Below are 19,385 nucleotides of genomic sequence, written 5' to 3'. Positions count from 1 at the left end.
AGTTGTCCCTGAAGCTGTTTTTTTTTGCAACATTGGGGCTCATTTACTAAGGGTCCGCGGACGCATTTTCGTCGGGTTTCCCGATGATTTCCGTTTTGTGCCGAATTGCCCCGTGCTTTTGGTGACGCGATCAGATTTTGGCGCATCGGCACCGGCTTGCATGCAACATAAATAGGGGGGCGGGCTGTCGGACAACCCGACGGATTCAGACAACGCGCGGGATTTAACAGTTAGAAATGTGTCGCACGACACGCACTTACAAGCGCCGGACCCAAATCTTCATCGGACAACTCATCCCGGGATCGCGTCAGGACCGGTTAAGTAAATCTGCCCCACTGTGTTAAAACTAGTTAGAATTTTGTTTTGAACTCTACTTCGATAAAATTATTATTTAAAGGCATTTTTTTAATAGACTTGAATGTACTTTTTTCTGAAAAAAAGAACAAAAGCAAAAAAAAATTATTTAATTTCATAGTCCAACTGCTCTTATTGTAAAGAATCCCATGTATGATAATGTGGGACCAACTGTCCTTTAGATATAGGGAAATACCCCCTTGTTTTCATTAAAGGCCCAGGTGTCAAAATATCCAAACATCTGTAAAGGCAGTCCCGGGTTATGTACAAGAAAGGTTCTGTAGGTTTGTTCTTAAGTTGAATTTGTATGTAAGTCAGAACTTATCATTGTAACCCCAGACAAATGTTTTTGGTCACTGTGACAATTGGATTTTAAAAATGTTGTGTTCATAAGAACCAGGATTAACAATAAAGCTTAATTACAGACACCTCAGATAACTGTTATAGATGTTTATTGTAGCCTAGGACTAAAGTACTAGTCTAAAATAGTCAAATATAGCAATGATTTTAATTTTACAAAAAGGGCTTATTTTTTAATAATAAAGTATCAATACTCTAGGGGGCCTCTCTTGTAACATCCCTTTATTTTATTTGTGAAGAAAACTGGGGCACTATCTGTCTATTATCAGGAATTCCAGAACATCCAGAATATCATTAATGCTAATGAGCTATTAGTAAAGTTTAATAAGTCTTCTCGCTTCAATGTAATGTTGGTGTTGCTTTAACCCTACAAATCTAAAGAAAGAAGAAATAAGGTAGCACTCACTATATATAAGTAATGTCTTTTATTTTTTTAGATTAAACCCAGCAGTAGACTTAGGTAGAGAGCAGGCGTGTGCAGGAGCTAATCGTTTTGTGCTATACTAGTGCTTTTTTAGCCTCATGAAGAGCTTGTGTAGCTTGAAATAATTTGTTCTTATATTCTCCTGCACTTTTCTCTTTCCCTAAGTCTACTTCCAGTAGTTCTAGGGGCCCATGGTCACCCAAACCACCCACCAAATTGTATGCTTAAAAAGGCCTTCAACCATTAAATTCTCATAATCTGTTCCTGCTTTCACTGCACATGTACTTAAGAGCCATTTTAGGACCTTTGCAGGTCCTCCAAAGGTCCTGAAACCTCAGATTCAAAACAGACAGAAGGGCCACATCCGCCATTTCACAGAAGCTGATTCTAGTACCACGTGTAGGAAGTGATTCCAGACTTGTATGGGCTAGAATATTCATACATCTCAGGGCCCATCTTAACCCACCCCCCTCTACTGCTGGTTTTATCTAACAAATAAAAAGGACATTTATTTTAGAAGGTGAGTCGTACTTTCATTTTTCTTTTTGTCATTTTACATTTGTCCGTTATTATATTTGCCTTGGCAGCAGCTGTCCGGCACTGGTTGCTAAAACTACTGTAAGTAAGGTGCTGTAGTTTTACCCATTGTTAAGCTGTTTAAGACAAGTGCGTGGCCTTAGATTTATCTACATAAAGCTTCATTATTTCTTTATTCTTCATGCTCTTTGAGATCATCTTAAAATGGAGCATCTAATGCTAACATTAGACTTTTCAATCTGGACTTGGCTTACCTATTGGGAACAGAGACCAACTGAGTTAACAAGAAAACGTACTGTGTAAAATGTCAAAAAAACTTTTAAATGATTAATTTTACATACATTTTCCGTTGTGTCTTCTGTTCTGTCTTATTATTAAAGGTTGCCGTTCCAATTGAGGAAATGCAGAGGATACACTTGCGATTCATGTTTAGACACAGATCATCGATGGAATGTGAGTAGCTTTTCATTTATTTGCAAAGTGATATGTTATCTTTTCCAACCATGTTGTTATTGTGCTTATGATCACTATTCTTATCCTGTGTATTTCTATCATTGTAATCAGCCAAAGACAAAGGAGAAAGGAACTTTGCAATGGCCTACGTGAAGCTGATGAAAGATGATGGAACAACACTTCATGATGGCAGCCATGACCTAGTAGTGTTAAAGGTACAATTCGACAATTGTGCCAATTATTGGCACTTTTTGCAGAATTTCAACTTAAGTAAAACTTAAGTAAAAGTTGTTTTTCATTGAATAGAGTAAATAAACAAGCTCCATTTTATATTTAGCTACTAGTGTGTGTAGCTTTGCCTGTGGTGTTTTTAATAAAAAGGGACTTTGGGGCTCTAAACCACCCATGGGTACTTATGGACAATTTGCAAATAGCCTTAAACAAACTATGTCCTTGAAAAATAATTAAACTTTTCCAGTTTTGTCATCATCTGTCCCCAGAGAGAATTAGAAAGGGCTATTTGGGACACTAAGCCACCATTTTATAAGGATCTGTGTGTGTCGATTTACAGACCCCGGTGTAAAATGTAATATGAAATAACATACCATTTGGGGTGTACTTCACATAAGACCATTGAGTAGATATGCATAGAAACATATTGCATAGACATCTACTGACAGAATAATGTTGTATAAATGGCGCTATATCCACTTGGGCTTAATGACCTTTGTTGATGTCTTATAATGGGACATCAGAGGTCCTCGGGGTCCAGGCTGTCTAAGAGCAGAGACTCTTAGACAGCCTGGAGAGACAAGAGGGTGCATGTTACGTGAGAATGAGAACAACAAAGGGGAGCAAGTCGGCTCCGGATCCCTAAATATACAATACAATAAAACTTTAATAATCCCCAAAGGGAAATTAAGATGAAATAGCATTACAAAAAACTTACAATAAAAAAATCAACATTACAACGAGACATATTAGTGCATTTAAATAAGGGAGGGGGCACAATTTTTCTTTCCTTTCTGATGCACTCAAATTCCTTGTCTCAGTCGAACTTTATGTTCGACTCATGACTCCTTATTGGACTCATGCACATAAATTATTTTGTGGCTTAAGAGTTAGGAATAACAAAGCATATTATTTTTGTCCTGGAGTGTTTCCTTAATACAGCTATTTTGGATATTCCTTGCCAATGTGACCTTTTTCAACTACTACAGCAGTTTGGGATTGTAAGCAGCTCATTGAACATGAAAGACTGTTTTGTACATGCACTTTCTCTCCGTACTTAATCCTCAGTCCGTGAATGGTCAGTTCAGAGGAAATTTATGTTTGCTAGCACTGATCCATGGTGTGATTATTTCTTGTTTTATTGTTCTACACAGCCTAAAAATCTTTTTTTTATTGCTACACATTTTTTATATGTTCTTTACTTTATGTTCCAAAGAGGTTTTACATTAGCAATCCCGGTTAATTAAATTACACCTCCAAGCCACTGATACTAGCGGCTGTATTGGTTTCAGGACAATGCACCCACACAGTGTCTGTTTGCTACCGGAGGTATAATACATCACACAACATTTCCCTTCCCCGAACAACAACATCTGATGTTTCTTTCACTAGAGTGTATATATTTTATCAGAAAAAACATACAATTTAATCCAGGCTATTATACTAAACACACGCACACACAAATATATACATATATTATATAATATATATTCTAGTTTTGATATTGGGCACTAGAGAAGACTGAATATTCTGACCTTCCTCACTATGGAAGCATAAGGAGACCATTTCTATTAAAGTTACTGGGTGATGGATATAAAGGGTTATTCAAGGCAAATTTTGATGACATGACTTTTTGATCAGCAGTAGTCCTTACTCTGGGACCTCCCATTGATTCTGAGATTAAAGGGTCTGCAAGGCTTATTCATCATATATAGACAGCTGCAGTTCCCTGAGCAGTCCCTTCAGAAAGCATTTACTGTCAAGGGAAATTATTTAAACGTTTGTATAATAAAAAGTTATACAATTTTCCAAAATAACTTTTGTATGAATTCCGTAATGCTGTCATTTTGTAAAAAGCTTCTATATGTACTTCCAGTGGCCAAAAATTTGTACATGACGATGTGATGTCATACAGGTGCACAGCTCGTTATATCACACAGCTATCTGTGACACTAACAAGCCATGTAACTGTGTGATCACATGACCATTGTTAGATTTCTGTCCACTGGTAGTAAACATAGAAGCTTTCTATAGAAAGACATCAAGCAGATAACTAGAAAACCCTGAGGAACTCATATTGAAAGTATGTTGGAAAATTGTATAACTTTTCATCATAGACACAACAACATTAATTTGCTGAAAAGGGAACAACCCTTTAAGAATGGTGGAAATGTAGAGGTTAGGCTCCATGCACATTAACTGTATTAGGGGTCGGAATCACACAAATTGCAGCCCCTATATAGGTCTATTACACCTAATCACAGTGCGGTGAGCAGAAACTGTCATACTGCACCATGACAGATCCAGGCGACCACAGCACAAAAGATAGAGCTGGAACTAATCCTACCCATTTGGCTACGCAGCCTCCCGTCTAACTATGGAGATGGGAGGGGCACTTGGGGTCCCAGAAATGGGTTGGATCAATTGTAGGACTTGAAAACTAAGTGTTGAGAGGATGATTATTATTAATTGATGATTAATTTTGTACAATATCAATAGTAGACATAGCCTTTAAAATTAAAAAAAAAAAACCTTTAATGAATTCTCCTGACACTTTTTTTTCAGGGTGATAGCAAGAAAATGGAAGATGCTAGCACTTACCTTTCTCTCCCCTCTACGCGTCAGCAAATGGACACGAAGAGTTCAGCTTTCAGCAGAAATAGCAGTAGTTCTGGTGGATTGTCAGTTAGTTCACGTGATGCTTTTTCCATTTCGACACTTGTCTGTTCAACCAAGTTGACCCAAAATGGTACAATCATCTTATTATTACTTTACTAATGCTGTTGAATTCTATATGTGTTTGTTCTGTGGCTGGATGGGATCTATCCATGTGAGATCATCGATGCAGTCTTCACAGTAAATAATGAAAGAATTAATCATTATTACCGTATATACTTGAGTATAAGACGAGACCCCTAATTTTACCACCAAAAACTGTGAAAACCTATTGACTCGAGTATAAGCCGAGGGTGGGAAATGCATTGGTCACAGACCCCCCCCCAGTATATAGCCAACAAGCCCCCTATAGTATACAGCCAGCCCAGCCTGCCCCCAGTAGTATACAGCCAGCCCAGCCTGCCCCCAGTAGTATACAGCCAGCCCAGCCTGCCCCCAGTAGTATACAGCTTTCCCCCAGTAGTATACAGCTTTCCCCCAGTAGTATACAGCCTGCCCCCAGTAGTATACAGCTTGCCCCCAGTAGTATACAGCCTGCCCCCAGTAGTATACAGCCTGCCCCCAGTAGTACACAGCCTGCCCCCAGTAGAATACAGCTTGCCCCCATTAGAACACAGCCTGCCCCCAGTAGAATACAGCTTGCCCCCAGCATTAAAAAAAAAATAAACTTATATACTCACCCTCCGGTGGCCCCGGTATGCAGCGCTGCTCCCCCGATGTCCTCGCGGCTCGTCTTCAGGCTTCCGCACCCATCTTCTTTCTTCTGCAGGGTGCCGCCATTGCATGGCGGCGCCCCGCAGAAGAAAGAAGATTGGCGCGGAAGCCTGAAGACGAGCCGCGCGGACATCGGGGGAGCAGCGCTGCATACCGGGGCCACCGGAGGGTGAGTATATAAGTTTATTATTTTTTTACTTATTTTTTACTTTATTGACTCGTGTATAAGCCGAGGGGATGTTTTTCAGCACATCCCCTAGCACAAGTATATACGGTAGTTCTTTACATATTAATAATTTCATAGTCAATTGTTTAATAATCTACATGTATATGAAATGCAGATTTCTTAAGAAAAATGTAAAGCATTTACCTTAATATAAATTATTTCTAATATTTTAGTTGGCCTCCTTGGACTTTTGAAGTGGCGCATGAAACCAGAACTTTTGCAAGAGAATTTGGAAAAACTCAAAATTGTGGATGGAGAAGAAGTAGTTAAGGTATTCATAACTATGACCAAATGAATCATTCTAAACTTGCATAAAATGCTCAAATTTCATTCCCGTAGTGTTACACAATTAGGATAATTTGTAACCCCTTACTTTACATCTTTATTGCAGTGTGTGTAGGCGGGGGGCGGGGCAGGCACATCATTTTTCCTCTGTGCTATGAGATGCTGTGTGCTGACAATGTGCTCAGATTATCAGAGTCCATGGTTATATACACTGTTATTTAGCTTCTGAACATTCACTAGTATCTGACACATAGAAAGAGAGATGCAACAGATCAGAGATGAGAGATAATGAGATCCATGAGATGCATATAACACACAATGACATTCTCAGCTCTGCTATCTCAGCCATAACAAGCACTGTGAGCACTGCTGTGTCTCCCTTCCCTGGGTAAAGATTTTATCTGTCTGTAGCTTATACATTTACCCCCCTCACACTGCTGTTTGCTGGCAGGAAGTCTGTGGAAGGAGGAAGTAGGAAGTAGTTTATGAAATAAAAATTTTAAACCCTGACCCACTTTATTGTAAAGCGTATTAATTTTGCTACAGTAATATTTGATCCTTTTTATTTGTTTTTACAAGAGTTATAGTAGTTTTACAAAGAAACCTAAAGAACACTTGAAAATGTTAGAGTAATATGTTACCAGTATTCTGCATTTTCCTGCATCTTTCTTCTCTGCAGTTTGCACTCATTATTTGCAATTGTCCCGAAATTGGTGTGATGTAGACATAACTACTTGTACATAAAGTAATATTTCAGTGAGCTTATGTTTGTTTTGCTAGCAAGATGGATATAACTGTAGAGTTTACTGTTAAAGTTATTTTATCAGAGAGGTACAGAGATGGTTTCCACTAGAGATGAGCGAACATACTCATCCGAGCTTGAAACTGCTCGTTGCTCGGACGAATACTTCGCCCGCTCGTGAAAATGGTATCTCCCGCCGTTTTGCTTTTTGGCGGCCAGAAACCGAGCCAATCACAAGCCAGGAGACTCTGCACTCCACCCAGCATGACGTGGTACCCTTACACGTCGATAGCAGTGGTTGGCTGGCCAGATCAGGTGACCCTGGAATAGACTAGCCCCTGCCCGCGCTGCTCGGATCATTCTGTGTCTGGATGCCGCTAGGGAGAGAGCTGCTGCTGGTCAGGGAAAGCGTTAGGGTGTTCTATTAGAATAGTGTTAGGCAGGAGTGATTCTACAAGAAGCCAACAGCCCTTCTTAGGGCTACAATAACGTTATACATTTTTTTTTTTATTTGCTTGTGGCTGGGCTTGCTGGCACTAGTAGTGCAGCTAGTACCATATTGTGAGGAATTTGCAGGGGGACTTGCTACCGTTGTGTTTAGCTCTTAGTGACACACATATCCACCTCAAACACCAAAGTGGGACAATTTATTAGGGGTTTGATTAGAATTAGGCAGAGTCTGCTGATTTTTTTTTTTTTTTACCTTTATTTCATTTTATAGCTCAAACTCATCTTGCAAAGCAGTGTGCTTTCAGTGTCGGCTACAAAATAGCCATAGGAGAACCCCAACGGCTTACTTAGGCCTACAATAGCGTTATATTTTCCTTTTTTTTGTTTGCTTGTGGCTGGGCTTGCTGGCATTAGTAGTGCAGCTAGTACCATACTGTGAGGAATTTGCTGGGAGACCTGCGACCGTTGTGTTTAGCTCTTAGTGACACGCATATCCACCTCAAACACCAAAGTGGGACAATTTATTAGGGATTTGATTAGAATTAGGCAGAGTCTGCTGATTTATTTTTTTTACCTTTATTTCATTTTATAGCTCAAACTCATCTTGCAAAGCAGTGTGCTTTCAGTGTAGGCTGCAAAATAGCCATAGGAGAACCCCAACGGCTTACTTAGGCCTACAATAGCGTTATATTTTCCTTTTTTTTGTTTGCTTGTGGCTGGGCTTGCCGGCATTAGTAGTGCAGCTAGTACCATATTGTGAGGAATTTGCTGGGAGACCTGCGACCGCTGTGTTTAGCTCTTAGTGACACGCATATCCACCTCAAACACCGAAGTGGGACAATTTATTAGGGGTTTGATTAGAATTAGGCAGAGTCTGCTGATTTATTTTTTTTTTTTACCTTTATTTCATTTTATAGCTCAAAGTCATCAGGGACAGCACAAAATCCAGTTGTGTGCTGTCAGTGTAGGTTAGAAACTAGCCATAGCAATAGGATAGCATCGTTTTGTTAAAAAAAAATAAAACTAAAAAAAAATAAACACAAAAAAAAAAAAAATTAAAAGTTTACACTTTAATTTGGAAAATGTTTAACCCGAGGGCTAGGGGTAGAGGACGAGGGCGTGGACGTGGGCGTCCAACTACTGCAGGGGTCAGAGGCCGTGGTCCTGGGCGGGGTGAGACACCACCTGCTGATGAGTGAGCAGGGAAACGCCGCAGAGCTACACTCCCTAGGTTCATCATGTCTCAAGTTACTGGGACTCATATAACCACCAAAAAGACAAAAAGGAGGATACCCACAATGGACTAAAGTAATATACAACAACTTTATTAAAGCAAGCATAAGTACAAAAGAATAACAACAACACGACCACAAACAGTTAAAAACACTAAAAAAGTGCACAGGGAAAAGTGCACTATACCTCCCAGGACCAGTGTGTCCTGGGCTCCCTAACCCACAACTGACCAAGTAGAACAATAGAGTACAGTACAGAGCAAACAAAAGGTGCTAAGTGTAACTGAATACCATCAGGCTGCAGCAGAAAGTATGCGCATACATAAAGTGACCAATGCAATAATGAGCAAAGCAGTCCTGAGTATAGTTGCCTAAATGCCTATAACATACAATACCCAATAAAAGTCCACATGATGCAGTGAGAAGGGCAGAAAGGCATGGTCAGAGTGGGGGGAGAAAGAGGAGCAAACCCAACCCTCTTTCTCCCCCCACTCTGACCATGCCTTTCTGCCCTTCTCACTGCATCATGTGGACTTTTATTGGGTATTGTATGTTATAGGCATTTAGGCAACTATACTCAGGACTGCTTTGCTCATTATTGCATTGGTCACTTTATGTATGCGCATACTTTCTGCTGCAGCCTGATGGTATTCAGTTACACTTAGCACCTTTTGTTTGCTCTGTACTGTACTCTATTATTCTACTTGGTCAGTTGTGGGTTAGGGAGCCCAGGACACACTGGTCCTGGGAGGTATAGTGCACTTTTCCCTGTGCACTTTTTTAGTGTTTTTAACTGTTTGTGGTCGTGTTGTCGTTATTCTTTTGTACTTATGCTTGCTTTAATAAAGTTGTTGTATATTACTTTAGTCCATTGTGCGTATCCTCCTTTTTGTCTTTTTGGTGGTTATATGTATTCCTTGGATACGTGGACTGCATTACTTGTCCTACCATTGGTAGTGCCTGTCCCATTTGCGATTTGAATAAGTTACTGGGACTCGTGGTAGAGCACTGTTGAGGCCAGAACAGTGCGAAGAGGTGATGTCGTGGATTGCGGACAATGCTTCTAGCCATTTGTCCACCAGTCAGTCTTCCACGCAGTCCACCCATGTCACCAAAATCAGCACTCCTCCAGCTCCTCCACCTCAGCCTCCTTCCCCTCAGTCTGCCCCCTCCCAGCAAAATTTGGCATTTGAACCGGCATACTCTGAGGAACTGTTTTCTGGACCCTTCCCACAGTCACAAACCACTTGTCCGGTTGCTGCGGAGCAATTTTCCGATGCCCAGGTTTTCCACCAGTCGCAGTCTGTGGGTGATGATGACATTATTGACGTAGTGGAAGAAGTGTGTAAAGAGGTGTCGGACGATGAGGAGACACGGTTGTCAGACAGTGGTGAAGTTGTTGTCAGGGCAGGAAGTCCGAGGGGGGAGCAGACTGAGGGATCGGAGGATGATGAGGTGACAGACCCAAGCTGGGTTGATAGGCCGGGTGAACACAGTGCTTCTGAGACGGAGGCGAGTCCTATAGCAGAACAGGTTGGAAGAGGCAGTGGTGGGGCCAGACGGAGAGGCAGGGCCAGAGCTGGTGCATCAGCGCCAAATGTTGCCAGTAGTCAAGCTCCTGTGGCGAGGGCTAGATTTTCAGAAGTCTGGAGGTTCTTTAAAGAAACACCGGATGACCGACGGACTGTGGTATGCAACCTTTGCCAAACCAGGATCAGCAGCGGTTCCACCACTACTAGCTTAACTACCACCAGTATGCGCAGGCATATGAATGCTAAACACCCCACTCAATGGCACCAAGCCCGTTCACCTCTGGCCGGGCACACCACTGCTCCTTCCCCTGTGTCATCTGCTAGTCAGCCCCCTGCCCAGGACCACGGCCCAAACACCTCCCGTGCGAAAACCCCATCTTCGCCTCCACGATCCTCCACAGCATCCACCAGCGTTCAGCTCTCCATACCCCAGACGCTGGAGCGCAAAAGGAAGTATAGCGCAACCCACCCACACGCCCAAGCCCTCAACGTCCACATCTCCAAGTTGCTTAGCCTGGAAATGCTGCCCTATAGGCTGGTAGAGACCAAGGCCTTTCGAAACCTCATGGCGGCGGCCGCCCCTCGGTATTCGGTCCCCAGCCGCCACTACTTTTCCTGATGTGCCGTCCCAGCCCTGCACAAGCACGTGTCAGAGAACATCATCCGTGCCCTGACCAACGCCGTTTCTGACAAGGTCCACCTGACCACGGACACGTGGATGAGTGCTGCTGGGCAGGGCCACTATATATCGCTGACGGCACATTGGGTTAACTTGGTGGAGGCTGGGACCGAGTCTGACCCTGGGGCTGCTCATATACTGCCGACGCCGAGGATTGCAGGGCCTACCTCGGTCCAGGTCTCAAAGGCCTACTATGCCTCCTCCTCCTCCCACCCCTCCTCCACCTCCTCCTCCTCCGAATTACCATCCGTGGGCATGGCGCCATCAGTCGGTAGCTCCAGGCACAGCAGCAGTGCCATCGCTAAGCGACAGCAGGCGGTGCTCAAACTGCTGAGCCTAGGCGATAAAAGGCACACCGCCCAAAAGCTATTACAGGACATCACGGCGCAGACTGATCTGTGGCTGGCACCGCTGAACCTGAAGCCAGGCATGTGTGACAATGGACAACGGTTGTGTGACAACGGCCGTAACCTGGTGGCGGCTCTGCAACTCGGCAGACTGACACATGTGCCATGCCTGGCCCATGTGTTAAATCTCATAGTTCAGCGTTTCCTCAAGACATACCCCAATCTGTCTGATTTGCTCACGAAGGTGCGCCGCATCTGTGCGCATTTCAGGAAGTCCAGCACAGATGCTGCCACTCTCAGGGCAGCGCAGCGCCGCCTCCAACTGCCCGCTCACCAACTGTTGTGCGACGTGCCCACGAGGTGGAATTCAACATTAACCATGTTATCCAGAGTTTACCAGCAGCGCAGAGCGATTGTAGACTGCCAGATGTCAACTTCCACCAGAACTGGTAGTCAGGTCAGTCAGCTTCCTCAAGTCTACAATGAGGAGTGGACGTGGATGTCTGATATCTGTCAGGTGCTGAGTAACTTTGAGGAGTCAACACAGATGGTCAGTGGCGATGCCGCCATCATCAGCCTCACCATCCCGCTGCTTGGCCTGTTGAAAAACTCTCTGGTCAGCATGAAGTCGGAAGCTTTGCGCTCGTCACAAGAGACGGGGGAAGAAGATTCCCTTGTTGATAGCCAAAGCACCCTTAGGTCCGTTTCTCAGCGCATATCGGAGGAGGATGAGGAGGAAGAGGAGGAGAATGTTGGCGAGACAGAAGAGGGGACCATTGTTCAGTCCTTCACTGTTCAGCGTGTATGGGCAGAAGAAGAGGAGTTGGAGGAGGAGGAAATGGGCAGTCAGGCCAGTGAGGGGAGTGAATTCTTGCGCGTTGGGACTCTGGCACATATGGCAGATTTCATGCTAGGCTGCCTATCCCGTGACCCTCGCGTTCAAAGAATTTATTCCAGCACCGATTACTGGGTATTCACTCTCCTGGAACCATGGTACAAGCAAAATCTTTCCACTCTCATCCCTGGAGAGGAAAGGAGTGTGAGAATGCATGAATACCAGCAGGCCCTGGTGCACAAGCTGAAACAGTATTTCCCTTCTGACAGTGCTAGCGGCAGAGGGCGTACTTCTGCGGGACAAGTAGCGAGGGAGAGTAGGCGAGCAGGCAGCTTTTCCAGCACTGGCAGGGGTACGCTTTACAAGGCCTTTGCCAGTTTTATGTCACCCCAGCAAGACACTGTCACCTGTCCCCAGTCTCGGCAGAATAGGGCTGATCTTTACAGAAAGATGGTGAGGGAGTACGTAGCTGACCATACCATCGTCCTAAATGATCACACAGCTCCCTACAACTACTGGGTTTCAAAGCTGGACATGTGGCACGAACTGACGCCTTGGAGGTTCTTGCCTGCCCTGCCGCTAGCGTGTTGTCCGAGCGGGTTTTCAGTGCAGCTGGTGGCATCATCACCGATAAGCGTACACGCCTGTCGACTGACAGCGCTGACAGGCTGACGCTTATCAAGATGAATAAAACCTGGATTTCTCCGGATTTTCATTCTCCACCAGGTGAAAGAAGCTCAATAATGTATGCACTCCTCCTCCTCATTGTCCTCCTTCTCCTCCTCTTTGTACACTAAAGCATAGGAAACTGGCTATTTTTTGCCAGGGCCAACTGGCTCTAGCTATAGTACTCTATGTATTTAATTTTTCTGAAGGGCCACCTACCCGGTCCTCTGTTTTAAGCAATTTTTGGGAGTGCCACATACAGGCACTCAATCTATTTAATTTTTCTGGAGGACCACCTACCTGCTCCTCTGGTTTGAAAACTTTTTTGGACTGCCACATACAGGCACTCAATTTATTTAATTTTTCTGGAGGACCACCTACCTGCTCCTCTGGTTTGAAAACTTTTTTGGACTGCCACATACAGGCACTATCCAAATTAAATTGTCGCCATAGCAGCCTCCACATGTCGTCTTTTTAGCTGGCTCCACACATTGTCTCCATTGCTACCTCCACACGTCATCGCCATAGCTGCCTCCAAAAGTCGTCCATATAGCTGCCTCCATACATTGTCTCGTTATCAAACGAACTGTGTCAGGCAGAATTTTGGGTTTTCATGGATTCAACATCAAACTTGTTAACTTTGTCGCCACCCTGCTGTGTAATCCACAAAATATACTGGCAAACTTTTATCATTTACCGATATTATTTCAGCGCTTCTTGCGCATCTGTTTACATTCCCCTCACCCGCCATATCCCAAACTTATAAGAACGCTACTACACTTGATCTTATACAAAAGGTTCTTAGAAGTGCTGTTTGGGGAGTAGCCTAGAGACAGGGGCTTGGAGTGGCGAAAGCTCGCCTGGCAGCGGAGCGCCAGCTCCATCTCAAGATCCAACTAACATAGTTTTAACTGCAGCACCTTTAACCCCTTAAGGACGCAGGGTTTTTCGCCTCATTTCTCGCTCTCCAACTTCAAAAATCCATAACTTTTTCATTTTTCCGTGTACAGACCTGTGTGAGGGCTTATTTTGTGCGTAACAAATTTTACTTTCCCGTAATGTTATTTATTTTAACATGCCGTGTACTGCGAAGCTGAAAAAAAATTCCAAATGTGGAAAAATTGAAAAAAAACCGCACGTGCGTCACGTTCTTGTGGGCTCAGTTTTTACGACTTTCACTCTTCGCTCCAAATAACACGCCTACTTTATTCTTTGGTTCGGTGCGATCGCGGTGATACCAAATTTATACAGGTTTTATTGTGTTTTAATACATTTTCAAAAATTAAACGAATGTGTACAAAAAAGAAAAAAATTTTTTTGCCATCTTCTGACGCTAATAACTTTTTCATACTTTGGCGCACGGAAATGTGTGAGGGGTCATTTTTTGCGAAATGAGGCGACGTTTTCATTGCTACCGTTTTGAGGTCTGTGCGACATTTTGATCATTTTTTATTTCATTTTTTATGTTATGTAAAAAGGTGTAAAAGTCGCATTTCGGACATTTGGGCGCCATTTCCCGCCTCGGAGGTCACCGCCGGCCGTAACCGTTTTTATATTTTGATAGATCGGGCATTTTGGGACGCGGCGATACCTAATATGTCTGTGATTTTTACTGTTTGTTATGTTTTATATCCGTTCTAGGGAAAGGGGGGTGATTTGAACTTTTAATATTTTATTAATTTTTTTTATTTTTTAAACTTTTTTTTTTCTTTTTTTTTTCACTATCTTTTAGACCATCTAGGGTACATTAACCCTAGATGGTCAGATCGCTGCTACCATATACTGCAATACTTCTGTATTGCAATATATGGCATTTTTGCAGCACATTCATTACAATGAGCCACTGGCTCATTGTAACGAATATGCAGCTGCCAGATAGCCTCGTGTCAAGAGAAGACACGAGGCTACCATGGCAACTGATCGCCACCCCCCGATGACGTTCGGGGGCGTGGCGATCAAAAAAAAGATGGCGGCGCCCACGCGCCGCCGTCTTTTAAACGCCGCCTGCGACTTTGCAGGCGGCGTTTAGGGGGTTAATAGCCGCGATCGGTGCAAGCACCGACCGCGGTTATTAGCGGTGGGGGTTTTATGCATTTTGCAAAAACCCCCACCTTTGTATGAAGAGGACTCAGCCCGTGAGCCCTCTTCATACACTCCTTATACCTCTGCGCCGTAGAGCTACGGCGCAGAGCGTTAAGGAGTTAATCTACTACTAGGTCACTGCCTCCATACATCGTCCCCTTATCAAACGAGCTGTGTCGGGCAGAATTTTGGGTTGTTTTCATGGCTTCCACATCAAACTTGTTAACTTTGTCGCCACCCTGCTGTGTAATCCACAAAATATACTGGCAAACTTTTATCATTTACCGATATTATTTCAGCACTTCTTGCGCATCTGTTTACATTCCCCTCACCCGCCATATCCTAAACTTATAAGAACGCTACTACACTTGATCTTATACAAAAGGTTTTAAGAAGTGCTGTTTGGGGAGTAGCCTAGAGACAGGGGCTTGGATTGGCGAAAGCTCGTCTGGCAGCAGAGCGCCAGCTCCATCTCAAGATCCAACTAACATAGTTTTAACTGCAGCACCTTTAGTCTACTACTAGTTTACTGCCTCCATACATCGTCCCCTTATCAAACGAGCTGTGTCAGGCAGAATTTTCAGGTGTTTCACCAGATACATAGTGGAACTCGGCCCATCTGTCGCAGCCATGCTGGAGACCTGAAGTTGCAATCATAGCAGCGCAATATGGATGCCCCATACTGTCGCTCTTAATCATGGAACCATTTCCGTAAAAACAATTAAAAATAGAACCACTATGCTATTCCATTATTCCTAGGTGAAATATTCAAACGACCCGGCCTGCTTTGAAAATTTTAATTTTTTCAAAGTAAACGCTTCTGGCCCCCAGGCCCATTTTGGGTGGGGAGGAGCCGAGAGACAGGGGCTTGGACAGGCGAAAGCTCGCCTGGCAGTGGACCGCCAGCTCCATCCCAAGATTAGGCAGCCTCAGAGGCATCCATGCATGCTGCCCCTGCTGTTTCCTGTCCATTTTGCCTCCATGATCCTCCACAGCATCCACCAATGTCTCATTTCAACTCTCTATACCCCAGACGCTGGAGCACGAGAGGATATGCAGCACATCATCCCCTTATCAAACGAGCTGTGTCAGGCAGAATTTTCAGGTGTTTCACCAGATACATAGTGGAACTCGGCCCATCTGTCGCCGCCATGCTGGAGACCTGAAGTTGCAATCATAGCAGCGCAATATGAATGCCCCATACTGTCGCTCTTAATCATGGAAGTTGTATCCATGGCTGCCTCCACATGTCGTCCCCTTATCAAAAGAGCTGTGTCAGGCTCATTTTTCGGGTGTTTCACCAGATATGTTATGGAACTTGGTCACTATGTCGCCACCATGCTGTGTTATCGACTAAATATACTGTCAACCTTTTGTTCACATAGGAAATCATTTAACCTCCTTTGGTGAAACCTGAGTCCATTTAGGGTATGTCGCCATGAGACTCTCTAGCCTGCCACTGCTGCCGCTGCCTCTGCATGCCTTCCCCTATAGTGTCAGGGTCAATTATTGGTTGTATTAGATGCTATCTAGCCTCATTCGGTCACTCTGTCATGGCCATGCTGTTGCCCATAATTTTGGCATAATGGTGCGATTAAGCAGCCTCAGAGGCATCCATGCATGCTGCCCCTGCTGTTTCCTGTCCATTTCCGTGGTGTTTCCATCCTTTTCTGAGGTTCCCAGGTGTTTGGCTAAGTTTCCCTGTGCAGAGCCTTGGTCCCCTTGAAAAATGCTCGAGTCTCCCATTGACTTCAATGGGGCTCGTTATTCGAGACGAGCACTCGAGCATCGGGAAAAGTTCGTCTCGAATAACGAGTACCCGAGCATTTTAGTGCTCGCTCATCTCTAGTTTCCACCCAATTCTCTTGGGCTCAAATGCGTCGGTTGTTAAAATTCTATTCTGCACATTGAGCTGAGGAGAAGCCTCACTGCCAACCTGCTCCCTCTCCCTGATGGGCCACAGAGATGGGAGACACAGGATTCCCATCGCAGAGGACACCGCAGGCCTGTGAGATGGGAAGCTGCCAGCTTCCCCCCTATGGGCCTAAATGGACCTGTGATGTGTTTGACAAGCCACAGGCGCACACAATGATCTCATCACAGCACTGCATGGGAAGGAGCAAGGCTGTTGAAAGCAAGGAAAGGTAAGTATTCAGTTTTATGAAACAGTGTGGGTAGGAAAGCTGGCTACTGGCGACAGGACTGCTGGAGGCACACCTATTGGCTACTTGGGCATGGCTACTGGGGGCATGCTTGCTGGCTACTGGAGGCATGGCTACTGGGGGCATGACTACTGGCTACAGAGGGTAGGAATACTGGCTACTGCCGACTGGCGACAGGACTGCTGGAGGCACACCTATTGGCTACTTGGGAATAATAGTGATTTCAAGGGGAACAACAGAACAAAGTATAAATGATGAAAGAAGCACTTAAATAAAGATACTCACCGTACACTGTTTTCTTTATTTGCGTGTTGATTTGTACACTTTATTGAAAATATATGAACCATTTAAGAAGAATATTTATCATGCAAGTATGGAACCTGTATATTACATTACATAGACATAAATATGTTTCTCTGGCCCTTAAATAAAATAATGGATAATTCACACATTACGTAGCTCTGAATGTACTTTTCTAATATTTGCACTTTTTTTACTTGCAGTTTCTTCAGGATACTCTTGATGCCCTCTTTAATATAATGATGGAGCATTCACATTCCAACAAGTATGATATACTTGTCTTTGATGCGTTGGTAAGAATGTCTCTCCCTTCCCTCTCATACCTTATGCATCTTTGAAGCCTGTAAAATGTGATGAGCTCATAGATGAAATACGCTACATGCAAAGACTACAAATTGTTTTTTGTTACATTCCAAATGTGTGCATCATTTATAAAGAATACAACCCCGCATCTGCAGTCTGCTGATAAAAGAATAAAAACTGGACATAATGTATTATGGTGGGAAATGACGTGTTTTTCTCATTGTGTTCAATGAATTTCATGTCTTTAGGACAGGCATCTAGATATTTATTTAAAAGGACACATAGCATAAATATTTCAGAATATAATACATTTCCATTTTTATATAACCAGTAAACATTGCAATGGTTCAATGTTCAGACTTAATAGAAAAAACTTTTGCTATAATTCCTGACACCACTGTTTTCTTCAATACAGCAGGATGGTGTTTTTTTTAACAGTTTCCTTTGGCACCATATTTTGGTGCATATACATGTTTTAATTATAATTGTAAATTTGTTATAAAGCGAATATCTGCGCATTACATTCAGTTTTGCCGAAAATATTTTTATTGCACACTTCCTGCACCTGCACTTCCAAGTGCTAAGGGAAAGATAAAGGGGGTGAGACAGTGTAGCAATCTGTAAAAGCAGATCACAGAGGGTCAAGGGTAGCTCCTCAGAATAATTTTTTTTTATTATTGAATTCAGCAAAAAAATTGTACTGTATAAACAACCAAATAAGGTGTAGAATTCAGCTTTTCCTTCTCTCTACTCTACTGTAGAAATGTTTAGGTATTTTTTACACTTATATATTCAAACTAGACCTACTTGTGTGTGGTTTTTAATGTTATTTAAATATTTTAATTGTTTGCTCATTTATGTTTCCTTTTCTTTCTTTCTTTTTTTCTTCAGATTTACATTATTGGTCTCATTGCTGATCGGAAATTCCAACATTTTAACACAGTTTTGGAAGCCTATATAAAGCAACATTTTAGTGCCACACTGGCTTATAAGTAGGTTTGGATAATATTCATTGTTATTTTATCTATAGAATGTTTTTGTTGTGATTTGTTGTGATTTTTAAATTTCAGTGACAGAATTTCATTTTGAGGTAGCCACTACTAAATTGCTGCCTAATTGCACATAAAAGTAACAGAAAAGTGGTTGGGTCTTAAATTAATCCCATCCACATGATGAGAAAAAGTCTGCAGCACTTTATAGCTGACCATGGCAGATTGGGACTAAAGTAAAGCATCCAGAGAGCTTCACCAGAGGTCACAGTGGGCAGAGAGGTCCGTCTGTAACCAGCGGTCATCTGTAAGTCGGTTGTCCAGAAGTCTGAGACCACATGTACAGTTTTTCCATAGTCCTAAGCAGCAATTTCCAAGACTTGAGGCAAGATTCTTTAGGAGAGATAAAACGGGTGATGATATGTCTACATTAATTAGCATTTGGTTTATATGGGCCAACAGAAAACAGAGGGGTGAAGTGAAAGATATTTGGTTAAGTGGTGTGGGAATAAGGTTATCCTTATTGCCCTGGAGGCCAGTATTTTTTATTCTTTTAATAATTTCCTTTTTTTTGTGATCAGTAGAAGTTCAAAAGGCGAGAACACAGTGTCTCACAGTGCAATAACAATACAGGCATGCAAAATCTATGTATAGTACAATGAAAGTTATTTTCATGGAGGCCATTATCTTGCCCACAGTAAATATCTGCATTTTCCTTGGAAGAATCATAACTCATAACACAAAGGTTTAAAGCAGATGGCTGCATCAGAATAGCAGAAACCAACCATTTTAACTAGTTTTCAACA

At 43.0% G+C, this 19,385-nt stretch overlaps 1 protein-coding gene across 2 annotated transcripts in view; it reads left to right on the top strand.

Annotated features, from left to right (window-relative positions):
• DOCK2 (dedicator of cytokinesis 2) overlaps nt 1-19,385 on the top strand; it is a 471,688-nt gene that overhangs the window by 125,107 nt on the left and 327,196 nt on the right. For both annotated transcript variants that reach the window (XM_072145916.1, XM_072145917.1), the window contains exons 16-21: nt 2,056-2,128; nt 2,240-2,343; nt 4,925-5,108; nt 6,149-6,246; nt 17,491-17,580; nt 18,482-18,582. In XM_072145916.1, coding sequence (XP_072002017.1) covers nt 2,056-2,128; nt 2,240-2,343; nt 4,925-5,108; nt 6,149-6,246; nt 17,491-17,580; nt 18,482-18,582 — 650 coding nt within the window. The remainder of the gene's footprint in view (nt 1-2,055; nt 2,129-2,239; nt 2,344-4,924; nt 5,109-6,148; nt 6,247-17,490; nt 17,581-18,481; nt 18,583-19,385) is intronic.

The sequence above is a fragment of the Engystomops pustulosus genome, chromosome 4, assembly GCF_040894005.1.
Source record: "Engystomops pustulosus chromosome 4, aEngPut4.maternal, whole genome shotgun sequence".
In the NCBI taxonomy this organism is placed as follows: Eukaryota; Metazoa; Chordata; class Amphibia; order Anura; family Leptodactylidae; genus Engystomops; species Engystomops pustulosus.
The sequence above is the reverse complement of the archived record's forward strand: the minus strand, read 5'-3'. Positions and strand labels throughout refer to the sequence as shown.